Source organism: Xiphias gladius, chromosome 22, assembly GCF_016859285.1.
Source record: "Xiphias gladius isolate SHS-SW01 ecotype Sanya breed wild chromosome 22, ASM1685928v1, whole genome shotgun sequence".
NCBI classification, from domain to species: Eukaryota; Metazoa; Chordata; class Actinopteri; order Istiophoriformes; family Xiphiidae; genus Xiphias; species Xiphias gladius.
The window spans coordinates 3,233,578-3,249,551 of record NC_053421.1 but is presented as its reverse complement, the minus strand read 5'-3'; the positions used below and the strand labels follow the sequence as shown (position 1 = coordinate 3,249,551).

The 15,974-nt window shown below is 38.9% G+C and overlaps 1 protein-coding gene across 1 annotated transcript; it reads right to left on the bottom strand.

Moving 5' to 3' along the window:
• Nucleotides 1-14,384: 14,384 nt before the first annotated feature.
• si:ch211-198c19.1 (uncharacterized protein LOC100151013 homolog) lies at nt 14,385-15,286 on the bottom strand. Its single transcript, XM_040118616.1, has 2 exons — nt 15,181-15,286; nt 14,385-15,074 (listed from the first exon to the last, which is right to left on the bottom strand). Exon 2 carries the CDS (start codon nt 15,061-15,063, stop codon nt 14,521-14,523), a length of 543 nt encoding a protein of 180 aa, XP_039974550.1. The 5' UTR covers nt 15,064-15,074; nt 15,181-15,286; the 3' UTR covers nt 14,385-14,520.
• Nucleotides 15,287-15,974: the final 688 nt, after the last annotated feature.

The following is a 15,974-nucleotide window of genomic DNA, read 5'->3' as shown; positions in this document are numbered from 1 at the left end:
TGCTACAATTACACAGCACATAGAAAAGAGGAAGTAAATAAATTTAAAAAAATGAAAACTACTATAAAATAGGAATGATAATAAATACACAGTAAGTTAATAGAAAAATGTACAAATGCAAATGTGCAAAAAGTTAATGTGCGAGGTAAAACCTCTTTAACAGTAGCATACAGCAGGTCCAGAGTCCTATCTCCTCTGGTAGTGCAGTCCACAAAATGAGTTAAAGTGGGGAGAGTCTTGCTCAGCTGAAGTCTCTGGAGATCATGTAGAAAGCACTGGGGTGCAGAGTCTGAAGTCTTGCGGTAACAGAGTGGATGACATTGCACGTGGTTGCCTAGTCAGCGGAGGGGGGGTGTAAGCAACAACCAAGATGGCAAGTGAGAACTCCCTGGGGATGTAGTATGGACAAAACCCGACAGCTAAAAGTTCAATTGTTCTGTTTCTCTTTGTATACTTCCATGTAGTACACTGTGGTACTACAGAGCAGCAAATTATTACAAAATGCTAAATTAACCCAATAAACATACTGATGGTTTAAATCCAACAAAAGTTTAGTAGTACTTAAAGAAAAAAAAGACTTTTTTGTAGATATGTATAACTTAAATTTGTTTGGTGCCATGATCACCATTGCAACCATCGCAACAGCTGCAGTTTCCAGTTTAACAAGTTTTAACAAGGTTGGTAGTTGTCCCCTTCTGCTGAGTAGCTAACATGGCGACCATTGAGGGTGAGAAGTGTCCTGAGTTTCACACTACACTTTATGACCGTTATGTGTACACCATCCAGGTACTCAGCCATCAAGATATGATTGAATTGTAGTGATCAGCTTTAATTCAAGGGGTTTAACAAACTCCCGTTTAGGAATTACAGTCATTTTTATACATAGTCCCTCATTTTCAGAGGCAAAAGTTGGATTATTTTTAATATTTGGATGAAAGTCCTCTGCAGTCAATGACTATATGAAGTTTAGAACCCATGGAAATCACCAAATGTTGAGTTTCCTCCTTTGAGATGCTTTGCCAGGTCTTTACTGCAGCCGCATTCATTTGCAGCTTGTTTATGGGTCTTTCTGCCTTCAGTTTTGTCTTCAGGAAGTGAAAAGCAGGCTCAAATGGGTTAAGGTCAGGCGACTGACTTGGCCAATAAAGAATATTCAGTTTCTTTGCCTTGAGAAGCTCAGTGGGTTGCTTTCGCAGTATGTTTTGGGTCATTATCCATCTGTACTAGGAAACAGCATCCTGTCAGTTTTTATGCATTTGGCTGAATCTGAGCAGATAGTATAGCCCTGTACACTTCAGAATTCATCCTGCTACTTCCATCAGCAGTCACATCATCAATAAACACCAGTGACCCTGACCTTTTTTTTAGCACCAACATAAGGTTGACATGTGTTGTTTTGAGTGAAATTTCCTGACAACTGTCAGATGGATTGTCATGGAATTCCATTCAGACACTCATGTTCCCCCTCAAGATGAATTGCAATACATTTTGGTGATCCTCTGACTTTTCATATACCAGCATCTTCAGGTCAAAATGACTTTGTGTTTAGTGCTAAGTAGCAAATTTCAGCATGCTAACATGCTTAAGTAGGATGGTGAACATAATAAACAATATACCTGCTTAACATCAGCATGTTAGTATTGCCATTGGGAGCATGTTAGCATGCTGATGTTAGCTTAAAGCTAAGAGCTCTCAAAGAGAGGCCATAGAATCTTAGTAAAATAGTAGAGTACATTCACATGACTGTTTCTTAGCTTTAATTGCAGCCATATGTGAATAGTCCTCATTAAACATGCTGACATATTTGCAGAATTAGACGTTCACCTTAAAAATTACAGCTGCCCTAGAGAATATGAGTCACAGTCACACAGCCCTAAGGTATGCTATATACACGTGTCTTGAATCTAAACTTAAAAGGATGAAGTATATATTTTTAAATGCCAGACAGTATGCTTCCATCTGGTTGTACAGTTGTGCTTGTTGTCATGATATCTGTAGTTCAAAGATTCACATGAAAAATCTTACATTAACAGATCTGCAATCAGAAGAGCTGTAATGTGTGATTTTAATTAAGTGCAAAATTACAGACTCTTATCGGAAATTTAAAATTTCAGTAGAGCCAAGGGAGGTAGTAGTGGTGTTGTGTGACCAATTCAGTACAAATGGAGTTCAAATGTACAGTGTATGGTTATAATAAAACACTCCTGAGCTGTCATTTCCTAGAAGCAGCCAGAGATACAGTAAATATTCCCTTTGCTTCACTTACTCATTTCTGCTGTTTTACACCCAAGTGAGTGTAGAAGGGAGTGGAATAATAGCCCGAAATTAGAAGAATAACAGGAGGAAGCTAACATTGATTAACGCTTTTCCCAGTCATCTAAATGAATGTCAAACATCAGGGCTGGAGTGGGGCCAATTTTCAGCCTGGGAGTTTCATGCCCAAGACCAGCACACTTTTATTGTCTGATGGAGGAACTTGGATAAATGAAGCAACAGTTCATTTCTTACTATCCTGTAATTTTTATTACTGTCATACTGGAATAAGAATAGAAAAGTTAAATAATAATTCACTTCAAATATGAATAAGTCTATCACACTGTGGATTAGTTAACAAAACATAAGTCAAATAAATCAAAAAATGAAAAATCAAGTACCGTATTTCTTTTTTCTATAAAGAAAGGCCTATTACACCATTCTTTACAAGCTTTGGTTTACACTATCAGAATTGAAAATAGCAAATCCATACAGAATCAATAACTGCCTAAGCAGTTAGAGCATCTAATCTCTGTGGATCTTACTTTTTTTCATCCTCCTCTATCCTCTGATGAATTTCCGTTTCAATGTTTTCATTCCTCCCTTTATGAAAGGACCATCAATCGCAGCAGGTGCAGATGCCAAACACACAGAACAATGAAGAGATTCTGTTTCTTCACTGTGTGTCAACCATTTCTGGCTGGTTCCATTCTTGCTGTGAAAAACCTTTGCTAATATGGGATGTTTTGGTGGCTGCTGAGGAAGATAACTGAAAAACACGTCTAGATTCTTTGGTTGTTGAGCTGTGTGTATGTTTTTTTCTATAAACTGCAATCAATTTAATTCATATATTGTTATTGCTGGTAGAGCCTCATGGACAATCCCTGGCCCTGGATTGTCCTCACCCTCAGCAGGGGATTGAGTTATTTGCAACTCAGAGGCCACGAAAGCATTTAATGAAAGGGTTATTTTATTGCATACACAAGCCATGCTTTAAAGTTATTTTGTTTCTGACCGGGTTGCCAGCCCACAGCTAAGCAGGCCACTGGGAATGTTCCCAGAACACTGGCCACTCCAGCATTTCCTAACGTCTTCTAATATTCCATTCCAGGGTTGGATAGGGCCATCATTGTTGTATCCAACCATGTTGCTCCATGCTAGGTTGACTGATTGAGATGGGAATGCTGATCAGCGCAATCCTTATGTCATGTGCATATCTGATGCAAATGCACCATATCCCTGCCTTAATGAAGGCCTTGTCCTCTCCTGCCATACTGACATTGGGATCACCGTTTATGAAAACTGGACAGCTACCTTCATCCTCCAACCCACCAGCTCTACATTCTGATTCATATTCATGTGTAGATGCTTTTTTATAGAAAAGGGGCTTATGAGGGTGCACCTCCAACACGGATAATCGGAGTGACCTTCAGTGAGATTGAAGTGTAACTTCAGCATTCAACTTCCTTTTTTTAATTTAAGTGGTGTGGAAGATGAGTGTTTGAACACTGAACTTGAATTATTCAGTCTACTGAAACGGGGAGAGCAGAGAGATGACTCAGGCTATCTCTGACTGACTGTGGCACATCAGATGGAATACCTAAATATACTATACATGTACAATAAAGTGTGGTCTCACAAAGTTTTAAGTAAACATGATGTCTTAAAATGCAATATGATCTGTGCCTGAAACACAATGTGAAACTGATGTAACAAAAAATGTCAGTAGTTTGAAACTGAAATAGTACAAAAGGAAGATGAAAAACCCCCAAAAAGGGGGAATGGAATAAAATGTAGTTGTGAAGCATTGGGGGTGTCGAACTCATTGAATTTGCACAGCAGACTGAAGGGCTGCTAGAGACTTGTTGACCTCTAAAAGAAAATCTAACAGAGAGGAGTCTCCAGTGAAGGCAATGTGACATTATCCAATTTTACACAACACTACCCAGGCTGAATGCAAAAACTAGCAAAGACAAGACGCAGTGTGGTTTGCAGTAAGTCATGAGGCACATAATAACTGAAACGTATTTTCAAGTTACACCTTTGACACTATAGGTAATAGCTCAGCAGCTTACGTAGTGCAATTCCTAGAATTTTTTGGGGGTCTTAAGCAGATTCTGACTTGGCCCCTTTCTCCCACAAACACCATACATAGTATGTACACTAGATTTCATCTCAATTCTCAGCATGTTAAAAAAAATTGCATCAATTTATGTCAGCTAATTTCTACTGGGACACACCTCTCCCTTCCCTTGAACTACACCACAGGTAAAGAGATCACCATGCCACAGACTACATCATTTAAGGGAAAACAGTTTATTATAATTTAAGTTTTATTTATTTATGTTTTTGCTCTGGCCATTGATTCTATTGGTTATAACGCTGTACTCAACAATGTCATTGCTGAGATAACGGAATGTGGCAAAATCAATAAAAATAGGTCCAGCTAGGCAAGAAACATGGACAGTCAGACAATCAGACACATTATTAGTAAGACAGCAGTCAACCCAGATTAGTTTACATCTGAATAGTTGCTAATAATCCATTATTGCACATTGTGCACAACTACAGCAGGTACAATAGGTTAAACTTGAAGAACAAAGTCTGTAAACTGTGATAAATGTTTACAATGGACTAATAATTTTCCCATTCACCTTCATTTTCTTTTTCAAATGAGTTTAGCTAACCTGGGCTTTTGTTTACAGTATATCGTGTCATCTGACAGTTTCATGTTGCATTATTACCTAATGTTGGCAATTACTTTAGTGAGTATGATGTTATCATAACTGATAAGCTGTGGTTTTCCTTTAAATATAACGTAAGTCATTTTAGCATCACTCTGTTGCTCGCATTAAAGTGAGGCTAACTGGGAGCTGCAAGTAGGAGTGCCAGGACAAACTGGTTCTCTCGGAAGTTGTGGTCACTGTAAGAGGCAGCTATGACACTTCTGCCACCATCGAGGGTGACACTGATATTGGATCTGGCCTTGTGTAGGACCAACTAATGAACAAATACATTTTTGTTCATTAAGGGACTTATGAAAAATGTACCATCATTTGTCTGAGTTGATGGCTGTACGTAGCACACACACACAGAAAAACACAGAAAAGTGGCCCTGTGATAGACTCGCAGCCTGTCCAGGGTGTACCTCGCCTCTTGCCCAATGCCAGCTGGGACTGGCTCCGGCCCCCCTGTGAAGGATGAGCGACATAGCTAATGGATGGATGGAGATTAAAATGGGACTAACTTTTGCTGAATGGTAGCCACTTCAGCCACGAGCATATTGAATATAAGACAGTGTGTTTTATTGCTTACGAATTCAACTTTACTTTTGTAAGAGGAAGAATACAGTATTTCTGTCTATGTTATTTCTATGTAAAAATTCCTGATATTGACACGTTATTATTCCATGGCAGTGAAGAACCTTTATTTTTCTTGTTGTTGTTTTTTTGTTTTTTTTTCTGTTTCAAGATATGACCTGCTAAAGAATGCATTGGTACACTACAGATGGAGCTGGGTCAAGTAATGACAAATGACACTTGAATCAATCTGATATCAGAGAGTGAAAGACAGTAATGAACAGTTAACAAATATATAACGAGATCGGGATGTGAAGAGTGTGTTCCTGTATTTCAGATATGAGCTTAGCGGTTTCACTCCTGTCACCAATACTTAATACTGATAAAATATACTGATTTTGGAGATGAAGGATAAAATTAAGATGAATGAAACAATCGAGAGATAAATGTGTGAAAAATATGTCACACTGAAGAACTAACAATCTGTTTAAACCTCATCATCTTGGAGTTCATTCTACTGATTGATTTGTTCTGTCTGCACTATTTGCTTTGATGGGAAAAGCTCAAATCTGGTGAATCTTCTCCATTGCTTTCTCCTTGAGTAAACCACATAATGTGCGTTGAGAGCAAAAGCATGATTGTAGGGAAGCTTTTCTCACTTTCCTCTCTGGAGACAGATCTCTGAGCTGTCTGTTCCTCCTCCTGGCTAAATGTTTGAAATGACAGCTTATCCGTCAGTCCTCGTCAGTGGCCATCACTGACGAGGACTGACATACCCTCAGATATACTTGTGTGCAATCTCGGCTCTTGTTGTGTTGAGAAATCTTCTGGCTGCTGTCACTCATTGTTTTGTGCTCTGCCCACACAGACAAAGCTATGCCAAATAGGTCAAATGTTTATTCAATTTAATCCTCACCAGTCTGTGCTGTATGTCAAGAACTCCATCTCGCTTGTGTGTATTATCCAAGAAATGACTATTTGGAATTTTATCAAAAGGAGAAAAAATTCTCTCTCCCTATTGCTATATAATTCATATTGATGCCTGCCAATGCCATATTGGGAAGGGATCAGCTTTATTTCCCTTGGGGAGAGTGGTGGGATTTTAAACTGGGGCAGAAATGGAACCATTCTCCTCTTGTTTCCAGAAAAATTGCAATCAAAATTGGTCATGTGACCACACATTTTAAAAAGAGTCGTTCGTTTTAATTATTTGATTTTTTTGGCCACTCGGTAGCAGAAGAAAATCTGGCTTTTTACCGCCTTTCAAAGTTGGTAAGGAGTGTTAGCAAACATTAGCATTCCTTTGGAGTGGTGCTTTTTTCTGCCTGATGAATGTTAGTTAGTCCTTTTAGATCTGTTTTGCTCTCCACCGATTCCTGAGATATCTAGCTCTTTAGCCGCTAAAAAAAAAAAAAAAAACGCCTGCTGTGGCTGAGTTACACCTTTCACATTTCTCAGAGGTATTTGATAAATTGCTCCTATTAAATTTCGATCTGTGCAGCTTTAAATAAATAATACTGCTTTAAAATGCAGCAATATGCAGTCAAACTGTCATATGATTTTAGCTCTGAATTACTGATGATGCCTCCCTGTCTTATTAAGCTAATTTACATGAATAGATTATAGGAAATGTAATGCCCGGGTTATTTTTTCCATCACTGCACTAGAAATATTTATATTGAACATATCTGCAATCTTTTCACAAACGGTGTTTTTAATTTTTTTCCATCAGTATCTGCTGCGCAAAACCAAAGCATGACTAATGTTTTTATGGTTATGTTTATGCAACTCTAAGCGCTCTTGTGGTCTTGGTTGAAGCAGGACATGGGACAAGTTGGCTTTGTTAATATTTCTCTAAAACCACAACCTTTCCATAAGCTTAACCAAGCATTTTAGTGCCCTAGTCCAACCAACATTTATGTTCCCTCACATATTGTGTTGGAGAAAGGATTTGATGAAGATTCAGGTAAGCAAGGTGTGTACTCTCAAGTGGGCCACGTATGGTGAAAAGCAAAGTTTACAGGGTTAAAAAGCAAAGCAGAGATTGAGCAATTAGCAGGCAGTCAAAACAGGCAACCAAAGTTCCAAGGGTGACAGCAGGCAAAAATCCAAATTGACTGAACTGGTAGGGAGCAAAGGCTAAAGAAGTAGCTTACTGAGAACCTTGAACAGATTACATCCAATGTTGATCCTATCAGTAACACCTGTATTTTTCCTACTCTCACCCCATTTACACTTAGTCATGTCATGCATCTTGGACGGATAAGATAGCCAACCAATAGTCAAGTTAAGTCAGTTTTTATTTATATAGCCCCAAATCATAACAGAGGTTATCTCAGGGCACTTTTCATACAGAGCAGGTCTAGACCGTGCTCTTTATAGTTATATTTACAGAGACCCAATATTCCCCGATGAGCAAGAAGTTGGGGACAGCAGCAAAGGAAAACTCCCTTTTAACAGGTAGAAACCTTGATCTAAATAGCTAGAGGGATGGACTCAAGATGGTCAGAAAAACATTTTTGTTCACAACACGCTGGGAGGAGGTTTGAGATGCATTCCAGCCAGATGTGAAAAAGGTGTAAATGCAATGCTCTCTTGGAGGTGGATATGTAATCTTTACTCCTCCCATCTATAACTATGTCAGTAAGCCACCAGTGGGAAAAAAAAACACATAGGGTCTGTCGTCTTTGACAATGGCAGCTAAAGTTACACTGAAATTAAACTTAAATTAGCCGTCGTTCTCATTAAAGGAATGGGAGCATTTTATTGGATCACTGATCAGTTTAACCACTGAATGATGCAGCAATGGGTGAGAAAGCACTGAGCTGTATGGGTGAGGGAGCGGCTAAGTGAGAGCCTATGAAGATGGTAACTTTTTTTTCAAATATTTTTACCAAATAGTTTCAGGTGCACTACCATTCCTTATCTGGCCAAAACGGACACATATAGTATGTGTAAGTGAAAGTGTCTTAAATCTCGTCTGGATTTTGTCCGGATCCAAGACACTGGAAATGACAATTGGAATTTGGGCCTTAGACAAGACAAAAACCGCCTTTGGTGAGCAAGTGTTTTCCCATTGAAATCAAAGCGCTGGACGTTTTTCAAGCTTCAGATCATTTTATCCTCACTAATCTGAGAGACCACTGTTGGCAAGTTGCCTTTTCAAACCTGTTTATTTTCAACGTGATCTGATAATTTACAGAGATGCACAGCATCCTGGGATCACCTTGCTCTTAAGATTCCTGAAGTAAAAATTACTGATCTAATCACGCCCCCCCCACATTGTTGCTGGCAGAGTGGATATTCTGTTTGTCTGTCTTTCCTAGTTTGCATATGTGTGTGTTCTAGCTCTGAGGATCTACATATGTATGCGGCCCGTGTCATATGTACTCCCCAGGTCATATGAGAGGTGTATGGATTGATGATTGAGAATAGTATACCCCACTTAGCTCTGTATTTATATTAAAAATTAAATCCAATTTAAATATAAAATTACCACGTGAAATATTAAACGAAAGTCTAAATATTTAATGCGAGCCCTTTACCATAGGCCTGGTATTCATTACCATGCAGGGCTGGTTTTTAATGGGCAATTTCCCCGGAGACTGTGTGATTTTCCTCTTTCCCTTGCAGCTACAGCAGGGGACGCTGTTGCTCTGTGGTTCTTTTGTGATCTCATCCAAAAATAAAAACATTTTAACAAAGGAGAACGAACGGAGAAACACGTTCTGAGAGAATAAAAGATGCAGTTCTTGTACAGTGATTATTGTGTGTTTTTACTCCTTCTGTCAAGTCATAGGTCAAAATGTCTGGTGCTGTGATCATTCTATACCTGTTATTTTCTATATGCTTAGAGAATAACAAATGAGAGGAAACTGTATAACGGAGCACAGTACATCATCTTGTTGATGTGAATGGCAACTGCTCAGCATGTTTTCATGTCGTCCATTTAATTAATGCTGGGATAAGCTCAAACCACTGAAAGGAAAAACAGGCCCTATTAATTCATCCTCTGCACATTACTGCTAAAAAGAATTCAATTTCAACTCCAGCCAATAGGGGTCAGGCTTATGCTACTTGACAAAGGTTTTTCAGACATTTCAGCTGTCAAATTACACTAGAGAGAGAAGGAAGTGACTGATTGTCTCTACTTGTTTCTCTCTACGATCTGTAGTCCTGTGACATTACAGTGCAAGGGGATTTTCATTTAAACCCTTACACTACAGTAGGTAAAAATGAGATTTTATGTAATGTTCTTGAGCTCCATTGCATTGACTGGAACAAAAAAAGTTTCCCCTTCAAATTCATCAGCAAAGGTGCGACTAACTTCAAATTTTACCAAATATATGCAAGAAATTTGGTTTCTAGCGGAGAAATATAAAAAAAAAAGGAAAAAAAAAGAATAGGCAAGACGAAACTCGAGAAGACAGTGAAAGCTTTGCGAATTAGCTTTATTGAGTGCTTGGGAGGAGGTGGGTGTAGGGTTAGAGATGCATGGGCACGCAGCTCCTGTGAGGCAAGGCAGGGAGGAACATTAATCACGGGGAGACATCTGTTCATTCTGCTGCTTTACAAGTCTGTCAAAGAGCTAGGACCCTCCCCCACCAAAACACACACACACACACACACACACGCACACACGCACACACACACAACCATCTACTCAGAGAAAACCTGTATTCTGTTAAGCACGGACAGGCAGAGTGAAACTTCAGAGCCACCCTTTGCGAGAGCTGCCTTCAATTTGGTTTTCATTCAAGCTCATTTAAAATGAACAAAACACGGGGACAGGGAAAAGGGTGCAGTGTGTAAATCAGTACCATTATCTAAACCTTTGCAGAACACTAACCTAATGCTGATTCGTTCACAAACCAGTTAAACTTCTGATTAATTCAGTTACAGCAAAAAACAAACTTGGAACACTTAGATATAATGAACTAAATGCAAAACTTGTACTTAAACATGATCTAGAGCACGACATTTTTAGAAATGAGCCTAAAAACTAATTCTTCCAGTCCTTATTAAAATTTGATCATTCTCAAAACCCACAGTTTGTTTGGGAGCATTTTCAATGGATAGGGACCACTACGATATTCAAGGCAATGGTCATATGAGAAATGCAGCCAAAGTCATTGTCAGGCTACATTTGGGTAGCTACAAGCTACCTGGCTGCTTGTATTATAAACCTTGCACTGTAACAAGATAATCAGTGGATAAGTGCATTATACTACTGTCCTTGAAAGTTCAAAATTAGAGCAAAGGAAAAACACACTTTACTTCGTTTTTAATTTATTATTGACAGCAACATTGCAACCTTTATAAATAGTCATGGTCACAAAACTTCTATTTTATTGGAGCTTGAAAATCACATTTAAGAGCACCTTTGAAATTTCCATTTCTCTTCTATCATCCCTATTTTTGCATGTGTGAGGCTGGTGTGAGATGGCTCAGCTACCTCTGCTGGGTATCTAACCCTCATTTTGCATGCCGTAATGTTTCCTTAAGTGTCTCCAAGCGGACACAGAAGTTGCTGCGGTCGTTAGCACACTCAATTTCAAATGGAATTCTGAAGCGGACCTGCATTATTAAAATGCATTGCTGTTTCCACCGGTACCCACAGGTGCCCCTTGATTAACCAAAAATTACATCTTAAATATTATAACTTTAATCCTGCATGTATACGACATTTGAGAGTTGAATTGTAACACATTAACAGCAAGCTGAGAAAACACTGTGGGGTTTCGAGGCACCCTTGGGTCCTGTAAGAAAATCAGGCAGTGTATCTTTAATGTTCCACATATTTCTGCACAGAGCAAGGATCCAATAAATCTCTCTTACCTACTAAGATTGGTCCTGCTTGTTCATGGACCTTTCAAGAGCTCCGTAATATTTTCAGTGGGAGTATCAACGAGCATCAAATCAAATCTGAATTCAACCTGTGAGTGTACAGCGATCCAAATGGTGTCCTCCCATAGGCAAAAGAGGAGCGCAAAAGATGAATGGGGCCTTTCTCTGGGTTTTGAGGAGTGCAAGAATGAGGGTGCTTTGTCATCATAATATTGAAAGTGTGTTTTGCAAGAGTTTGTACCTTTTGGCCATGAAAGTGTGTGCTGCCTTGTTTCACAACTCATTAGAGTCAACATTTTGATTGACCGCCGCTATTCAAGCTGATATTGGGGTTCCTGCACGTATGTAAGGCTCTGTGGAACTTGACTTTGACCTTGACAGTGAGGTAATAACATCTAAGAAGAAAGTGGTATTGAGCAACACGCTCTTAACAGAATAATCTGCTGCTAACTTTTTGGCCTCTCCTCATAATTTGTCCTATCCTTCAGTGATTTAGCCATTTCCTTTACTTTGTATTTTAAGATTTTTTTGCTCTTAAGTTTTTTCTTGATTGGCTAGGGGGCATGTAATAAGTAATAACTTACAATGAGTTGTCCACATACAAGAAGAAAATGACAGGTTAGGGTGCAATGAGCACAGATTTACATTTATGATCAAACCAGAACCATTTCTAAGATCTCCTAATAGGCTTATACTGTCCTAACAGACATCTGCCAGCCAATCCCAGCAAGTATTTTCCGCCTTTTTTGAAATTGTCACAGAGGATTATCCATTCTGATTGGCTGGAGGGTGTGCATTATTTATAAATAACTGCACAGGTATAGTGTGTCTGTTCCAATACCTACACTTGCCAGCCTGGGCACTCATGTAAGTGCACGTTCACTCACTGCCAGGTAGGCAAGTGTGTCTCAAATCACACAACACATAGTGCACTTCTCTTAACACTGCTTCAAAATGGTATTCAGAACAAAGTGTATCTCACAATTCAATCTGGTCTGTTGCGCCACTACAGTGCAGCTGTTTGTGGTAATGTGTCTATAAGCTATCTAGGGAACAACAGTAATAAGCAGACATGAAGACATTTAAGTGCTGAAATGCTGGATTCATTATTATTGTCCAAACGTTACTCAACTGTGGCTGAACCTCGACACATAGTTATTACTCAATATAAAACATCTGTTCTTCTTAATGACACCGTTCAGATTGATATTTCATTTCTGACACTGTCAGCATAAATATTAAATGTCACATAGCTTCATCGATAATTATGAAAAATCCCCCTAGAATTTTATCTTTCAAAATAATATGATGCTATGTATCTCTTGGACCTAGATACTTCTAGATAACTTGATTTAAAGTAATTGCTTTATTGATTGTATGTCACATGCTTGCAGTCTAAATGGGCAGTTGGCCACTGTAGCAGTTAAGTAGGCACTTGACTACTTGCAAATACCCCAAGTGTGGGTATTGGGAATTGTTCTAAATTCACACTTATAACAGGAGGGTTTATTTATTGATCTGTTACAAGGCTACAGGTTCTCCTTCATGGTATAACTGATTTTAAAGAGTAACTTAATTTAATGAACTTTTTAAACATTAGTAATTAGTATTTAACATCACTTAATTTTGCTATGAACTGATTCTGGTCTCGGTTTTTACTGTTTATTGGAACCACAGTTCTTTGCCTTTTTCCAGATGAAATTGGATCATTCTGTCCTCAAGATCTAGAACAAAAACATCAACTCCAGTAGTTCTATTTCATTCTTCCTGTCTGCCAGATATGTTGGAAGAGTATTACCATCTCTGGTAGTTATCCAGAATTCATAAAACTGTGGTTGCATAGTCTGTGACTGGTACCACAGAGGTTTAGATGAATACCATATAACTGCAACATCCCTGGGTTGCCACCAATCTTTTGACAGAGACCATATAATTGGGATAATAATACTGGGGTTTGGGTTAGTTCACAATTTTTAAAGTGTGTCTTAAAGTAATGGTCAGGTGTCACTATGAATACTGAAACTGATTTTATAACAGGGAAACACAAAGAGAGAATTTTACACTAAAGACTGTTACTTTTGGGGTTTTCCACTTGATTTAAATATTTCTGATGACTGAAGCCTAATATTAACTTCAGATAAACCTTTGAATTCATTTTTGCATGGAACAAGGAAGTGGATTTTGCGCCCCATCATTTGCATTGGAAATGCATTAAGAAGGGGTCTTAAAGCAAGCAAAACCTGTTTCACTGTTCATATGGGAACATGACCATTGTTTTAAGACATACTTGAAAAACTGTAAACCTATCCTTTAATCGCTAGGTTCATCAAATTTATTTAAAAGAGAAAAGGAAGGCAAACTGTCCATCCATAACTGTTTATAGACTGACTCCCTGGTTTAACCTACCCTACTTACTGTATAAGTGTGTGCACAGTTTTCCTGTAAAATGAGTGATAATTACCGGCTTTTTAGGTGCACTCACTCTCAGTCCTACCTCCATAAGTGGTGGCTTATTTGGAAAAAACGGTCTGATTGTCCGACTGCTCATGTTTCTCAACATTTGACTTTGTTGTAGTGATGTCACTGTGTTACTTAATGAACACACTGACATCACTAAAAGATGGCCCAATCAATGAAAATATGAACCAGGTTGTAATAAATTGGAATTTGACTGTAACTCTTTTAAGGCAATTGGAATTTTCCTCACACAACACACACACACACACACACACACACACACACACACACACACACACACACACACACACACACACACACACACACACACACACACACATTGAAACGATTGCATCTCAGTCACTGCATAAAAAATAATCCAAAGCAAACATCCAAAGCAAACACTTATTTTATTGTTGTAAAAAAAACTTTGTCCTAAGCGCATGCAAGTATATCTTCTACGCATACTTTCGTGACCCATATGAACACCTTAAAATAAGATCATCAAAATAATCTGGCACTTTTTTTTTGACTACAAAGAAAAGCAGCAACCAAATATATCTAAACTTTTTAAAAGAAAAAAAAATTGAAATTCCATCGGGATTTCTTGAAAAGTCACAGAGCTCTTGAAGTTTTCACAGAGAGATCTTGCAACAGAAGTACATCACATTTCGATACTAGCGACGGCTGTTGGCTGTCGAAGAGAGGCAACAAGGTTGGGGCCAATTATGTATGTCTCTTTTGCCTTATAATGTGCAGACGCATAGATCGTTTCAATGTGTTTATTGTTGTTGTTGTATCTCACCAAAACTCTGTCCTTGTTACTTTCAGGGTCACTGCGGTTGTAGTACTTCCTAACTTCATATGGCAGGTCCTCGGCATGAGGAGCGTGGAGGTTTCCGATGGTATAGTATCTGTATTGCTTTTTGTCCTTTATCACTGGAAGCAGACGCCTGGGCCCTCGGTTCAGAAACACATGAAATCCATACTCTCCTTGTGTGGGATCACACAGAGCCACCATGTTGTTGTCCAGGCAGTTCTGAACATACCACACCAGCAACTTGAGGCCGTGGCGAGGCGGTGGTTGACCAAACCCACTGTCCTGCAGCTCTTGGTCTGAGTCGAGGGTTTTCAGAGATGAGGTCAGAATGAATGAGAACAGCAACGTGAAATGAAACAAGAATTGCCTCTCTTTGCCGTGTGCCATGTCGAGGTTATCTATGAAGAAAGACCCATCATAATATCTTGCTGAAAAAGTGCCTCTTTATGTTGGCACAGTCTAACTGAAGTTAATACAGAACATCTGTATCCTTTAATAACTTACCTGTTGGTAATGTCAGGAGCAAATTTGTAACAGCCCTCTTCAGCGTGCTTGAAATAGGTGAAGTCTATGCTTTCTGCTGCAGATGAAAGAGTGGCTTGGCCCTGTGGATGACTTCTCTCTGTCTTGTATGTGTAGGATGAAAGCAGCCCACTTCTTATTTTGACCAGAAGTTCACTCTCTATTTGCAAAGAAAGAGGAAGTGATTTGGTTGCTGCACAGCTGGGGTCTGCATTATTTTGGTTTAAATTTAGACGAGGAAAGCCTAAGCTTGAAATACCCATGTATGTAATGTCGACTTCTGCAAGGTAGAGGTATCAAACCGCAAATTGTGTGTGTAAAAGATAGATTATCATAGCGAATTCTGTATGTTGTTTTCAAAGGTGGATGCATTTTGACAGCAGGACAAGCGAATACCAAGATGTAGGATCACAGGACTTTGTGGTCATAAGCAAGAATGTTTAAATTTTCAACTTCTGCTTTCACCCTGACCTGTGAATACCATCTGCTGTCAAATTAAATACACCTCTGAGATAGCATAGTGGAACTGTAGCTTAATAGCCCCTTTGCTAAAAGTTTGCTGCCAATTAGTGCAGACTTCCTCTTCTTTCTCCACCCTATACAGCAAAGCACTATGTATGTTCTATGCTGAAATGCTACATCAGCCGTGATGTAGCGTTTGGTGAGAAGTTCAACAGACCGATGAACAAATTATACTCAAATGTAAAAACATGGAAACATCGTTCACAGGGGCTTGCATGCATGCCCTCCAAATCTCCAAACGCACCCTTTCTGGC

Bases quoted from the DNA above. Each gene is read 5' to 3' on its own strand.
- si:ch211-198c19.1 (XM_040118616.1), bottom strand. From the start codon at position 15,063: ATGGCACACGGCAAAGAGAGGCAATTCTTGTTTCATTTCACGTTGCTG.